This window comes from Gallus gallus, chromosome 1, assembly GCF_016699485.2.
Source record: "Gallus gallus isolate bGalGal1 chromosome 1, bGalGal1.mat.broiler.GRCg7b, whole genome shotgun sequence".
Classification (NCBI taxonomy): Eukaryota; Metazoa; Chordata; class Aves; order Galliformes; family Phasianidae; genus Gallus; species Gallus gallus.
The window spans coordinates 74,846,539-74,859,547 of NC_052532.1; the positions used below are offsets into that span (position 1 = coordinate 74,846,539).

Sequence of the window (13,009 nt, forward strand, 5' to 3'; positions counted from 1 at the left end):
TGGTACTCCTTCCTTCTCTCCCCCCCCCCCCCTCCCTCGACCAGTGCCCCCCTTGTCACGGACTCCGTGACAACTATGAAAAGGGCTATCGGCAAGCTCATTAGCTCAAAAGATGAAATTGAAGAATCCAGCCTTCTGATGATCATTATGTATGCTAGTGACCCCACCTCATGAAACATATATTTTAGCACTTATTTAACCACAACAAAAATCAACACTCAAGAACAGAGAATAAATACCGCTAAGATTGCAAACTCAAGTCATAAGAAACATGAAGGAAAACTCTAATTTGTGTATTCATACATTTTGATGTAGATCTGCAAGATCTCTTTTTCCCTTTGGCAGCAGATTGGAAGTGCTAACATGGAGGAAATGAGGAAGAGTGGTCTTGTAATGAAGACAAATGTTATCAGAACTAGACAGAGTGCCTACTTCTGACCAAAAGTGGTGCAGGAAAAGGCACACAGCTGATCCCTCATTTTCTGTGTGTATGAGAAGTATCTTTAGCTTTTTAAAGATAATCTTTAGCTTGTTATTTAACAAATGACAGCAACTGATGTGTCTAAGAGCCATGCACAAAAAAAAAAAGATTGCATCTATGAATGCAGTTATGGCTTTGTTGTCTTAGTTTAATGCCAGTGCCTATTTCAGAACTTTATCATTTTTGTGCTTGCATTCCTAAGCTGCAAAAGAAAGATGCAGGAAAGAACTGTAGTAGTGGCTCCTATTCATGTAGGGTTCATGTCTGTGTAACACTCATTAACAATGCTGTGAGCACCATCAAAATGCCATGTAGGAATTATTAACAACATAGTAAGTAATTAAGCTACACAAAGTAAGTATGATCTCAGTCATACACAGGCTGAAAAGCCCCCCAGAATCCAAATTACTACCTACATATCCACTGGCTGAGACAGAGGCTTTGAGCTAAAATACTAATTAATTACAAGATCACCTACTATTATAATAGATGGGCACAAAAGAAGCTGCACATTTATAGCATCGTTTCCTAATTTTTCAGTGCTCAACTCTGTTATCTTAATTTTCATCTGTCTTTTAATGAGCAACATTGACGCTCTTCAAAGGGCTGTTCTAGTCACTCATATAGTAGAATACTGGTATTTCCAGTAGCTGCACACCAGATATACTCTATGTGTAGTTGCTAAGCTAAGTGCTGTTTTTCTGCCCCCTAGCACTGTTGCAAGTAGATATTTCCCATTCAATCTACAGTTGTCAGTGAAAATGCCCTACAGAGAGCGCGCCTCTTCACCCTCCAGATAACTTCACATCGCACCTCTCCTGCAGGACACACAGGGCTCTCATTGCTCAGCATTGGAGGGACACTGCACTAGCAGAAAGAGGCTTTCCAGAATAGCAGATTGATTAAAAAAAAAAAAAAATTGCCTGCTCTGCGGACAGAAGCTAACAAAAATTATATGTGGTACTTTCAGTTCTTGTCACAAACAGAGCACGGAAAACAACCTAGCAGTCGAACAGTTTGCCTCTGTTTGTGGGTTAGGGGTGTCAGTAGTACGCAGCTCACACATCAGCTCAAAATTCATGCTGACCCCAACTCAGGACATTGTTAAGTCTTCAGACATACCAAAATGCTCTCCAAGAAGACAAGCTGAGAGGATGGGTGTACAGTGCTTCGATACCTACATTCCAGTTAAAAAACCCAGACTGCAAATTGTGTCTCAGCACCTCAGCCAGGATCCCTCACCCTGTGGCTCAAGCCCATGGTTTGACCCTCTCAGGAGAGATGCTGGGACAGGATGCAGAGCAGCAGCCCCAGTGCAGTAGAGCTGTCCCACTGGCACAGAGACATTTGTAACTAACCCTGGAGCAGGTCACAAGCTGAGGGTCCTCAGCACTGTGTGAAGAGAGTCACACAAAATACCTTTTAATATATGTTTCTCTCAACCTCTTTCTGGTTATCCTTTTTCCTTGGCACTCTTTTTCCCTCCAGCCTTCTCCCACCAGTGTTTCTACTTTCCTCTAGCAGCCACACCTACAGTACTTCAAAGAGACTCTTACTACCTCTCACTACACATCATGGCATTTTAATTCCAGAACACTGCCTGGAGCCATGCATGGTACAAGGAAGAGTCTGGTCATAAATACTGGGAGCAGGACCTTTTGCCCAGGCTGCTGAGTGGGCAGATGTGACTCCACACTTGAACACACATGGTTGTCCAGTGTCCATATGGATGTCAGGGCACAGCCTAACACAACTCATGTGTGCCTCTTGCTGTGGCATACAGAGAAGAAAGGGGAGAAATAGAAAATTAAAAAAAGAAAAAGCAGCTAACCATCTGCTCAAGTGAAAGGGTTGAGAAGTGACAGTGTTAAAAAAGAAGAAAGAAAGGTAGGGAAATGATCTGCCCACAGAAAAACAAAAGAGGGACTGATGCTGCGGATCTTCCATTGCAGGAGGGAGATCTGGAGGTACCATGTTTCCTCCTCACCCCCAAGTGCTTGAGAGCAGAATGGACCCAAAGGTACACTTTGCAGGTAAAACAGGCTTCGGCTGTCTCACATCTTATTCACATTTTACTTATAATTCCTCAAAAGAAACCAAGAGGACCTTATTCCCCCTCCCCCCCGGTGCTCTAACAATATATAGCAAGCACAGTGGAGACAAGCAGCATCCCAAGATGGTGGCCCACATGCCTACATATAACTGGAAGGTCTAAGTTCCTGTCTACTTGCAGCTGCTTTGCCATAAAAATCTTTGTTGTTGTTATTGTTGTTGTTGTTCATTTCTCCACAACAAAACTTAGTGGGCTGCTATTGGAGCACCCATCTCTGTGATAATGTTGGTGTGACACTGAGGATTTACCAGCTCTTCTGAACAGGTCATGCAGGTGTGAGCATACACAACACACAAGAGAGCTGAGCAGTGCATCTGAAAGTCCCACAGTGCATGATTTATGCCATGCATCTTATGGTCTGCATACTATTCTGGCAGATTTATTATCAGTTCTGAAGATATGATTATCATTAAGCTAAATGAAGTATCACAGGTGTTTCCACGCTTGTCAGCATTTATCTGTGAAGATGCATGATACTGTCAGATAACGGACTTGGTCATTTTCATGTATTCTTATGCAGACACAACCATATGAAGAGGAAAATCAATATTTACCATGCAGCAATAGATTATATTCTTTATAATAATCTTTATAATAAGTGATAAAAATTGGAATTTCAATTGATCAGCTGAATAAATGTTGATACTTTCTAATACACCCTTCTTCAAAGAAACTAAGAATATTCCTCTTGATTAAAACAGGTGTTATTTCATGAGACTTTCTGTGCTCTTGAGCCTTCCTCAGATGGCATGCAAAGAAGGAATCTTGTAAACAGAAAACAAACAATGCATTTGTAAAACTTATCCAGTTCTACTAAAAGAAGCTGCAGCAGAGAGAATGGCAAGAGGAGCCTAAGAAATTATGACTGTTCAAGCTACTAGTGCATCTGCTACTGCAGATGTAACAGACCAAGTCTTGGTGTTATGTGAGCACAACACACACAGCTGTCATTGTTTTCACCAGTGGCAGCACCGGGCAAAAAATTGCCTTTGTATCTGTGGAGTAGATTAAGCTTAGTTTAGCTCCAGCGAAGTCAGTGGAACTACAAAAGAGATGAATTTGGCCTTCTGCATACTGTCAAGTACCTACTCTTTTCTACAGATGTTAACATTGATGCAAAAGAAATCTATGTTGAAAACTTCAAGCCAAATTAAACTTGACAAATTTAAGGTGGAAGCATAGAAATGAATCTTACTGTTCCACTCAAAATACTTGGAGATGCCTACATTTTATTCAAAAGCTTGAAAACAAAAGATTTTCCATTTTAAAATTTTACTATGCTCACTCGATACCAGCACTTTCTGAAATTACTTCACATTGTGATCCTGAATGCCTGTATGATTTTTATGGTATATATTACAGGCAGAATATGCGAGTTCACTGTGCAGCACATCAAACGACTGCCAAAAGGCCTATTTCTGGAAACTAAACGTTTCTCAAGAATACACAGTAAAGAGAAAAATAATTCAGGGTAAGAGAAGAGGCAAGTAGGAGCAGACAAGCCAATATTCTGTTGTTATTCTTGTCCTTTTTATCTCCTGGAAGGGTTGGCTTTGGACCCAGGCAATGTTCATAAACGAAACAAGCTAAAGAGAGTTCTGCAGTCATCACTAACAGTTTTCAGGTCACACTTGTAACTGCAGTGAAAATTCCTTTTCATGCTTCTTAGAAATATTGGTTTAGACTGTTCAGCTGCGGATGAGTGAAACAAGCATGAACTGATGCTCATTCCCCGCCACATTCCTAGCCTGCTGCAGTCGATAATAAATGTTTACACAAGAAAAAGAAAATTCATTCGCAATTTTGTAGATTCATGATATAAATCTGTTCCTGCCTATACTGCTTAGCCTTTGGCCACTGATAGTGTTGTACAATGTTCAATACAATGAAATGGGAAAAAAAAATGGACCAGCAGCATTCAACTCCCACCAACATCTTTTATGGTACAGAAAAAAAATGAAGCAGAAGACCTGACAATGCTTAATTTCGTAGAGTACAATAGAGGCATATAGAACATGGTAATGTAAAAATTACTCAAGCCATGCCTGTGTCCAAAAGACAGAGAAAAGGCTCACAGTTCAACACAGAAATTACCAGAGGAAATGCACTGCCAACTTCATGTAAAACAATGGTTTGTCCTCAGAAGGACACAGCGAGATCCTGACATTTTAGACACTCCTCATACATCCTACGCATTCAGCTGGTTAAAGTTTATTTGGAAGCCACAGTTCCTAGAAACTGTAACCATTTGGTTCTGAACAAGGGTATAAAGCCTCTTCAGTCAAGTCTTCTGCTGCTACCATTGATAACTAATTTCAGAGATTTATTTTTTATATCTGTTTCCTAGGAGGACAGCCCCTGGTAAAGCAGCATCCAAGACTACTGAATCAAGATCACTTACTGTACTAAATTACTCACAATAACACTGCAGATTGGTGTTCCTGCATTAAGATTTGCAGGAATGTAAGAGAAAAGCCACAGCTATGAATCATCCCATCAGATTAAACTGCAACACATCCTGAAAGGATGCAGATGCAAATGCAGGGCATAACGCATGAACTGTCCACAGTTCCTGTTAACTGAAGAAGTTAGTTAAAAGCTTAACTCATCTTGCAGTAAACTGAGCCACTTCAAGTGTTGTGTCAGATCTTAGTATCTCATGAAAGTGGTACCCACCAAATATTTGTTACCAATTCCTAGGTAAGTTTAAACAATATAATTCTCAGCAATTCAAACAGAATGCAAACCAACTAATAACTGATAGAGATTTGGTTATATTGCTGACAATTACAGTTTGAATATATTAATTCTTATAGTATTTGTATTTAAAAGCTGGCAAACATGAAACAAATGATGGACTGGACTTCTCACAACACTTCTTGTACTGTCTGTAGTTCCTAAACTTAGCTGTACTTGCTGGAGTTCCTCCTCATTTTGTACGCAACTTAATCTCCCTGGGCTCTCTTCCCAGGATACTAGCCATTCTTTCAAACTCTTGGGAATTTCCACCTACCCAGGGGACTCTGTTGCCTGTATCAGGTCTTTCCTTTCTGCATGCCCCTCAAGATCTTAATTAATTATTAAAAATAAAGTCAGATTTGGAAAAAAGCAACAACAAAAACACAACACAGACTAGAAGTTAGATTGATTTAAATTTTTCAGCTTCTTTCCTCAGCAGGAAAACAATAATAGCAATAATAGTTTAAAAAAAAATTCAAATAATATTCTCTTCTCTACTCTTATTTTGCAGTTCAAATAGTAATGTTTCCTCTTGTTTTTTCTCAGAGCACAGCATCAATCAATTCTTCTTTAACATTAGAAGAAAAACAGATTGTTAATAAAATGCAATCCTCACATGGCCTAGAATTGCCTGAATTTTTTCCAAGTAATTCACATTGCAAAATTAGACAAACATCCTCCCCCAACTTTTTACAGCAAATCTAGAGCAATATAATTTTGTCTCTAAAAATAAATGTATTTTTCTGAAAAGTCATTTGGGAAATCAAACAAAAAGCTATCCCTTCCTCTCTTCTTTCTCGAGAAGTTCTGCCTTGAGGAGTCATGTAGAAATAATCAATCCTATGTAGCTGCTCAGCTTAAAATGCAGTAAGTCTGATACAAGACAGAGTTTAGCCATCTATTTTACTCATACCATTTATTCTCCATTTCTAAGAAGAGATGAATCTGAGAACCACCTATTGGATAATTGGGCCAATCTTGGGTCAAAACCCAAAAAAAGAAAATTGAATTCCCATTCACGCCACAGTTTTGCTTTCATAACCCCACAAGTGCACACAGAAGAGCTACTGCTGTCTTAGTATTTTTTCCTTATTTCACCTCCATGTGTCATTTAAAAAATAAATTAAAAAAATCTACTGGACTTTTCATTACCAACAATACTCTTCCTTCTTGATGCTGCTCCCTATTTCCTCTCTTTCAGCAAGTGATGTCAACTCTAGTTCTTTTCGGTGGGTCTGGTCTGAACTTTGGTCTGATGTTATCGCTCCCTTTTCTTTTCCAGTATGTGGCATAGATCCTAATGTTGTTCCATGGAGCAATTGAAGGCAATATGGAGAAGAGGGCAGACAAGGAAGCTGAGTATACAAAATCTGCTCTGTGAAATACTGTCCTCCTGCTGTGCTAGAAAATGGCATTTGAGAGCGCAGCTGATGCAAGAGCAGAGCTCCCTGCATGTAGCGATCATTCCAGGGGACAGTCTGATTGTCAGTGATGCCCACTGAGTAAAAAGCAACAAAGAGTGGAAAAAATCATGACAATAGGAAAGTAGGACTAAAATTATGTGTATGTAAAAATGCATGTTTTGCTTCTGACAATGTACTCAGTGCAAAACAGTGTTACAATTATTCCTTAACATTTACTACAGTAGAGCAGACATGACACACATGAAGATTAGTTTTGTTTACATTGCAGTCTATCTATTCAGAACATTAATATTCAGAGAAAAAAACCTCAAGCTATATCATTACTACAATCCAAAGAACAAGATGTCACTTCGGCACACATCCTGGGTGTATGTAATGATATTAGAGACTCCACAATACTGTTTTTTTTTTTCCTCCACTCTATTTTTCCAAGTGAGCTCTGCAAAGCATGAGCTAGATGCTTAATCATCACTTCGATTTATGAAAGTTGCAATCCAAGAACCTTGAATGTTCACCTGGTTACATGCTAAAGTAAGAATTTGTGGTGTATCTACATTGTCAATTTGGTTCTCTCCCCACTGCATTTCTGTATCTCTGACCCCAGTTATCCACTTTGTATGATAGTCACAGGATCCCTTCCTTGAAGGAAAGAGACACACCACTGTTCAATTCACTACCTGTTGTGCTCCAGATAGAAGTAAGACTCTGAGACTGTTTCTTCAGCAATCCTCCTTCATCAGTCCTAGGAAATCTTATACCTTTATACCTCCCTTTACGCTTGCATAACATGCTCTAAGTTACACAAGACACTCTTCTGTCATCATACTATAAAGATATAAACTTGGTGTGCTGGAATACAGCCCTCTCACTACTTCTGAAACTTTAAACTGAAAAACCACAGAAAATAATAATTTTGCCTTGCAACCAAAGAGAACCAGGCCAAGTGCTAGATAGAGCTGCTGCCAACCTGTTCTAGAAAATGTTTGCCATGAAAAGTGAGTCAGCTTGCACCAGTCACCCTGTGAGTCAGACTTTCTCCTTGACAAAGTCCACAAAAATTGTACAAGAGCAGCATCTATAGTCTGAAGGCATTTTGTTCTCTTATTTGACGAGAGGTGTTTTTCAGATTGTGCTTTTAATGTAACCAACCTGACAGACAAACTGAATAAATGGCAGTAGCACAATCTTTTGATTGTGCCAGGACTTGAACAGATTCAGAATAAAGATCACAGATAAAAAAGGATACCAATATTGCCATTTCCACCTAGTTACTTAGAAAATTATGCTGAATTGCTTTGTTTTGAGTGATATCACAAATTCCCACCAGAGAATTAAAAAAAAGCCAAAAACCTCCATTTCTGACTGTCTTCCACTGTACTACCCTAAGGTACATAAAGTTCTTTCAAAATGATCTCTGCAGAAGCCAAGCAGATTTGGAACTCTCTTTTTCTTGTTCCCTCAGACTACTCAATTTCCTGTGACTCCTTTCCGTTTTTCATTCTTGATCACTACCTTACATACACCATAGACATGTTAGTTTGTTCAGTATTTTTCTGAAAAAGGTAAGTTGCTCTCCAGTCCCAATGAAACCACTGCAGTACCTAACATACACACACAGCAACATCCTCTCTAACACATAACCTAAGAAGTAACTTTGGATTCAAATTAATGGGTCACAAACTACTTAAGAGAGCAAAAGATTTTGGGGAAAGGAGAAAAAATATTTAATTATATATATTTTATGCATGTATATGCACATTCCTTCTTTCTCTCAGTCATCAGTAAAACCACTGATCACCCTGAGGCTTTCAGGTGACACTTACTCCTGAGGAGTGAGAAGTCAAGATTTCAGAAATTTACCTGAGTTTCCATTCTGCCACTGTAACACAGGTTGTTCCCCCACATGGTTTTGTACATAGCCCTGTGTGGCTCCTGCTGGTCCATAGGTTACCCTTCCACTGCTGCCAGGTAAGTCAAGGAAATCTGCACTGGACTCAGTTGTTGTCATAGAAGTGAGGTGAATGCTGGAGACATTGCTGGGTGGGTGAGATGGCAGGCGGTGGAACTGGGAACACTGGTGCTGCTGAGGATGTTGGAACAGCTGGTAAGTTCCACTCTGGCTGCCATACTGACAGTATGGTTTCTCTAGACTGCCTATGAAGTCCAGCTGCTCAGGAGAAACTGGTGAACACAAGCTGTGGAGAGCAAGAGAAGCAATTCAGTGTTCAAAGTAGGGTCAACCCCATACAGCACTTTCTAAAATATACAACTGTTTTGTTGTTTTTTTTTTTCCCCCCACCCTTGACAGCCATTCAAATCCTTATCTGACTCCAATGTGTTTTTCCAAATCCCAGGCACAGGGAAAAAGAGACAGAGCATTAACAGCAGGATTCTCTAACATAGCACATTGGTGGGGACTACCTTTCTGTCTTTCCCACTAAGTGGCACACACCAACACTTAATGCATCCCCTCTCAAGGATGTACTTTTGTGCTTCTGAACTTCACTTCCACTTGATATATATGCAATTATTACAGATACCACTTTTCTGAAGGTAAGTGTGTAGCCCTACTACGCCATTATACACATTTCCATACTCCATTTAAAGGGTTTGTTTTCTTTTGAATTCTCAGTTACACTCCCATCTATTTTCTTGTCCCATGTCCCAGCTTTGCCCTCCCAAGATTCACTGTCTTTGTCTTCCTCAAAGAGAATCTCATCTACTCCTACCCTTGATTCTGGATACTATAAGTGAAGGCCTCCTTGGAGCTATTTTCCTGACTGGATGAGCTGCATTCACTGTTGGGAGCATCCAGCATCAATGGAACAATGTGACCGTAGGGGCTGAAGGAAAGACTGAAAGGCAGACTGGCCCTGTGAATGGGTGGAGGACTAGGAAGGCTGGGGAAGCACTCCACCCTGCAGGAACTGAAGTCAAGCTGCAGCAACGTCTTTGTCTGAACTGCTTCACAAGAAGCTATCATTGCTGTGACTGGAGAGACTGTGAATAAAAAGAGAGACTGTCATACTAAGAATTAAAAAGAGTAAACACAGGATCAGTCTAACAAAAGTGACAAAACAGAAAGGCAAGATGCCAGCAAAGGAGTGTAGGTTAACTGATGTGAATAAAAGTGAACAAGTAGCAGCATTTCTTCTGGAAAGAAAAACAAGTAGTAGCAAGCTCTCTGGAACATACAGTTATGTTTATTAGTTAGCTAAGATTACCTTCAGAATTTGAGTCTCCTTATACTAGATTTATTCAGCTCTCAAGAAGGCAGCCAAATGAAAATAAGTACTTCATGGAAAAAAAAGACAGGATCCCCCAGCCTTCTTCTATGTCTATTGTCCTCTGGGAAGAATGTGCTGCACAGATTATCCTTTTGAAAAATTCAACTAGTTTGAAAGAAACAAAAAGCATGCCTTTGGAGATATACCATCTCAGACCTGTTTTAAAAACAAAACTTTCACTCCTGATATACTTCTGATGAATCATGTCAAACACTAAAATAAACAAACAAAACAAAACGATAGATAACATAGATGTCAGCCTTCGGAAAAGGAAGCTGGGAGATGGGAAAGCACAACATATTTCAGTAGCTAGTCTTGTATGGTGACCTGTCTCTTCTGTCACTGCTGGAAAAGGAGAGTGGAACAGTTTCTTACAAAGCCACCTTTGTGGAAAGAGGACATGTAGGAAGAGTTCATAAGCATATATACTGGTGATCCAGAACAAGTATACAGAGACATTCAAGAATTTTGTATGTGGTCTTCAAGAACTTTGTATGTGAACAAAAATGCTCTTCTGTTAAGTCAAACATAAAATTATTTCTTTTTAGAGAAATGTAAGGTATGTAGGGCAACAGAAATGATTTTTCAAGACTAGTTAGGCTGAACCAGAATAAGGATGAGCAGATATGAGAATATACCTCAGACATGATTATTCAAGTACAATTGGTCTACCTTCACACATGGCAAAGCACTCATGGAACGCTATAGCAGTGTGAATAGTTTACAGCTGTACTTCACCCTCATAGGCATAGAGAGGAACATCAGATGCACTCCACCAGGTACATGCCACACTCCTCCCTCTCCTCAAGAAACCAGGATAAAATAATAATATAATAAATAAATTACTGAACTTCACAATTTGTGCTCACTAGCAAAATACGCCTCTTTTCTGCAAAGTAATTTAGAAATGGTAATATTTTTTCTCATACAATTATTTATTTGGAAAATATTTACCAGCCTTAGATAACAAATATACTTCAATACTTTTTGCTTAGCTTAATTTAAAGAGAACAAATGGAATTCATCTTCACATGTCCTTAATACTGGAGTTTCAGACAAGTAAAGAATGTATTTCATAAAAGCTAGGTTTACATACAGCAGCAAGTTCAAAGGATCTGGAAAGTAAAAACCCATAAATCATTATCTTGGTTTTTTTCCACACCAAGAATTACACCCCAGTGTGCAGATTCCCCAGAAAGAAATTGCTTAATACAGGCGAATTTGTACTTTTGCCCCAAAGAGAACAAAATAGCCAGAATAATACTTTCATCATCATGTAGAGAAGCACATCCAGTTGCACCAGTTATCATTCAGCTACAACAGCAGAATGTCTCAATCACATATCCTTATGAAGTCATGTTCAGAATTCCTTGCTGGGCTGTGGTATGACATGAATGAATAAGAACAGTAAATCTAGCTCTAGCGCTAGTACAGAGGCATTATCCAACATAGCCATTAACATGATTAGAAGGGAACTGCTACATCTGATATCACTTTTTGGATTGATGTGATTGGACTCTAACATGACCTCCCTGAAGTGTCTGAGAGCCTGCCAACATCACCAAAAATAAATATCACACTGATAGGGGTCTCACCTGAGGAGGAAGCAAGAAATGCAGAATTCTCACTGAGCCTGCTGGAGCAGTTCCCAGCTGTCGTGTCTACATTTAACATGGCAGACTGATGAGGCAATGGAGGCACTGGCAGAAGAGGTGCCCTGGAGTTGTACATAAAAGGTATGAACTTGAACTAGAAGACAATGCAAGACATTACCACAAAATACACCCTTTTTAAACTATCCTACAACAGGTAGATCCTAGATCATTAAATCAGTAAAAACTGACTTACTCATGAGTGGAAGGAGGACTTACAAGTGCAAGGGACACTATCAAACAATATTTGGGGAAGCAGTCTCAGACTACTTGTGTGGAAAGGACATGCAGCAGGAACAGTGCAATGAAGTTAATCAGGTGGTCTCCTGTCTGTCACCTAATGGTTCTCTTTTTATTTGGTCTTCTTAAGAACAAGATTCTCCCTCCAGATTGCCATAAACACCTCCCCTGGAAAATTAATTTCTTCCACCCCCACCTTCCCTTGACAGACTACATATCTTCTCACTTATTCCTTTTTCTCTGCAATGTAAATGTTCCCCACTGATCTCTGAGAGGTGCTATTTTTCATTTCTTCAGAGAAGCCCATATCTCCATGAGACTGTTACATGCAAGCAGCATTTCCATCACCAAGTGAAAAATCCATGAAAATGTTAAGTGATGGTGGAAGGAGGTCTGGGACAAAAGGTTTCCTGTGTGCACACAAAAGGCCTAAACAGCACATATAAAGAAAATAAAAATGAAGGAGTGATTTCATTTATCCTTCCTATCCAATTCTCTGCTCTCTACATGGCTTCAATAAAACAGGGCTACACTGTGTCCAAAAGCTCTCTTAAGAGGACTCTCTACAACAATTCGCCAGAAACCTGCCTGGTTGGAGAAAACAGAAGGACAATAAACCTTCACCTCAATGATCAGTTCTACATGGCTTAAACATAAATGTCAAAAGTAATAGATGAAGATTTAATTCATTAGGTATCTTTGTGGAGAAATGAGTAAACATAGCAAGTCCCTCACCCACAACTGTCTGACCCAGCATGGACTGACAGAGCTGCTGATGTTGAGTATTTTTTGCTGCCTTTGGCATTAGACTTCTCTGTTTTTCGCCACTTTGCCCTGCGATTCTGAAACCAGACCTGATAAATAGAAAGAAACATTCAGAGGGGAAATAATCTACACACAGGAACAAAGGCAAAGAAACAGCAATGACTGCCTCCATGCTTGCCCAGACAAATTCAGTACTCTCAAAGAACCTTTCTTTCACAGAGCATCTGCAAGATTAACTTCTCCCTGCCTCAGCTCCTCCCCCTGACATTTTTCTGGCACAGATCCCATAAGTCACTGTTACCCACACA

The 13,009-nt window shown here is 39.7% G+C and overlaps 1 protein-coding gene across 4 annotated transcripts in view; it reads right to left on the reverse strand.

Moving 5' to 3' along the window:
- NOBOX (NOBOX oogenesis homeobox) overlaps positions 1-13,009 on the reverse strand; it is a 69,120-nt gene that overhangs the window by 52,115 nt on the left and 3,996 nt on the right. For 3 of the 4 annotated variants that reach the window (XM_046909620.1, XM_046909622.1, XM_015292279.4), the window contains 5 exons: positions 12,672-12,790; positions 11,640-11,761; positions 9,487-9,757; positions 8,618-8,952; positions 5,723-6,831 (listed from right to left, as the gene is read on the reverse strand). In XM_046909620.1, coding sequence (XP_046765576.1) covers positions 6,482-6,831; positions 8,618-8,952; positions 9,487-9,757; positions 11,640-11,761; positions 12,672-12,790 — 1,197 coding nt within the window. In that variant the 3' untranslated portion in view covers positions 5,723-6,481. Of the gene's footprint in view, positions 1-5,722; positions 6,832-8,617; positions 8,953-9,486; positions 9,758-11,639; positions 11,762-12,671; positions 12,791-13,009 lie in introns of those variants that run through there. The other variant, XM_040661018.2, reaches the window with a different exon arrangement.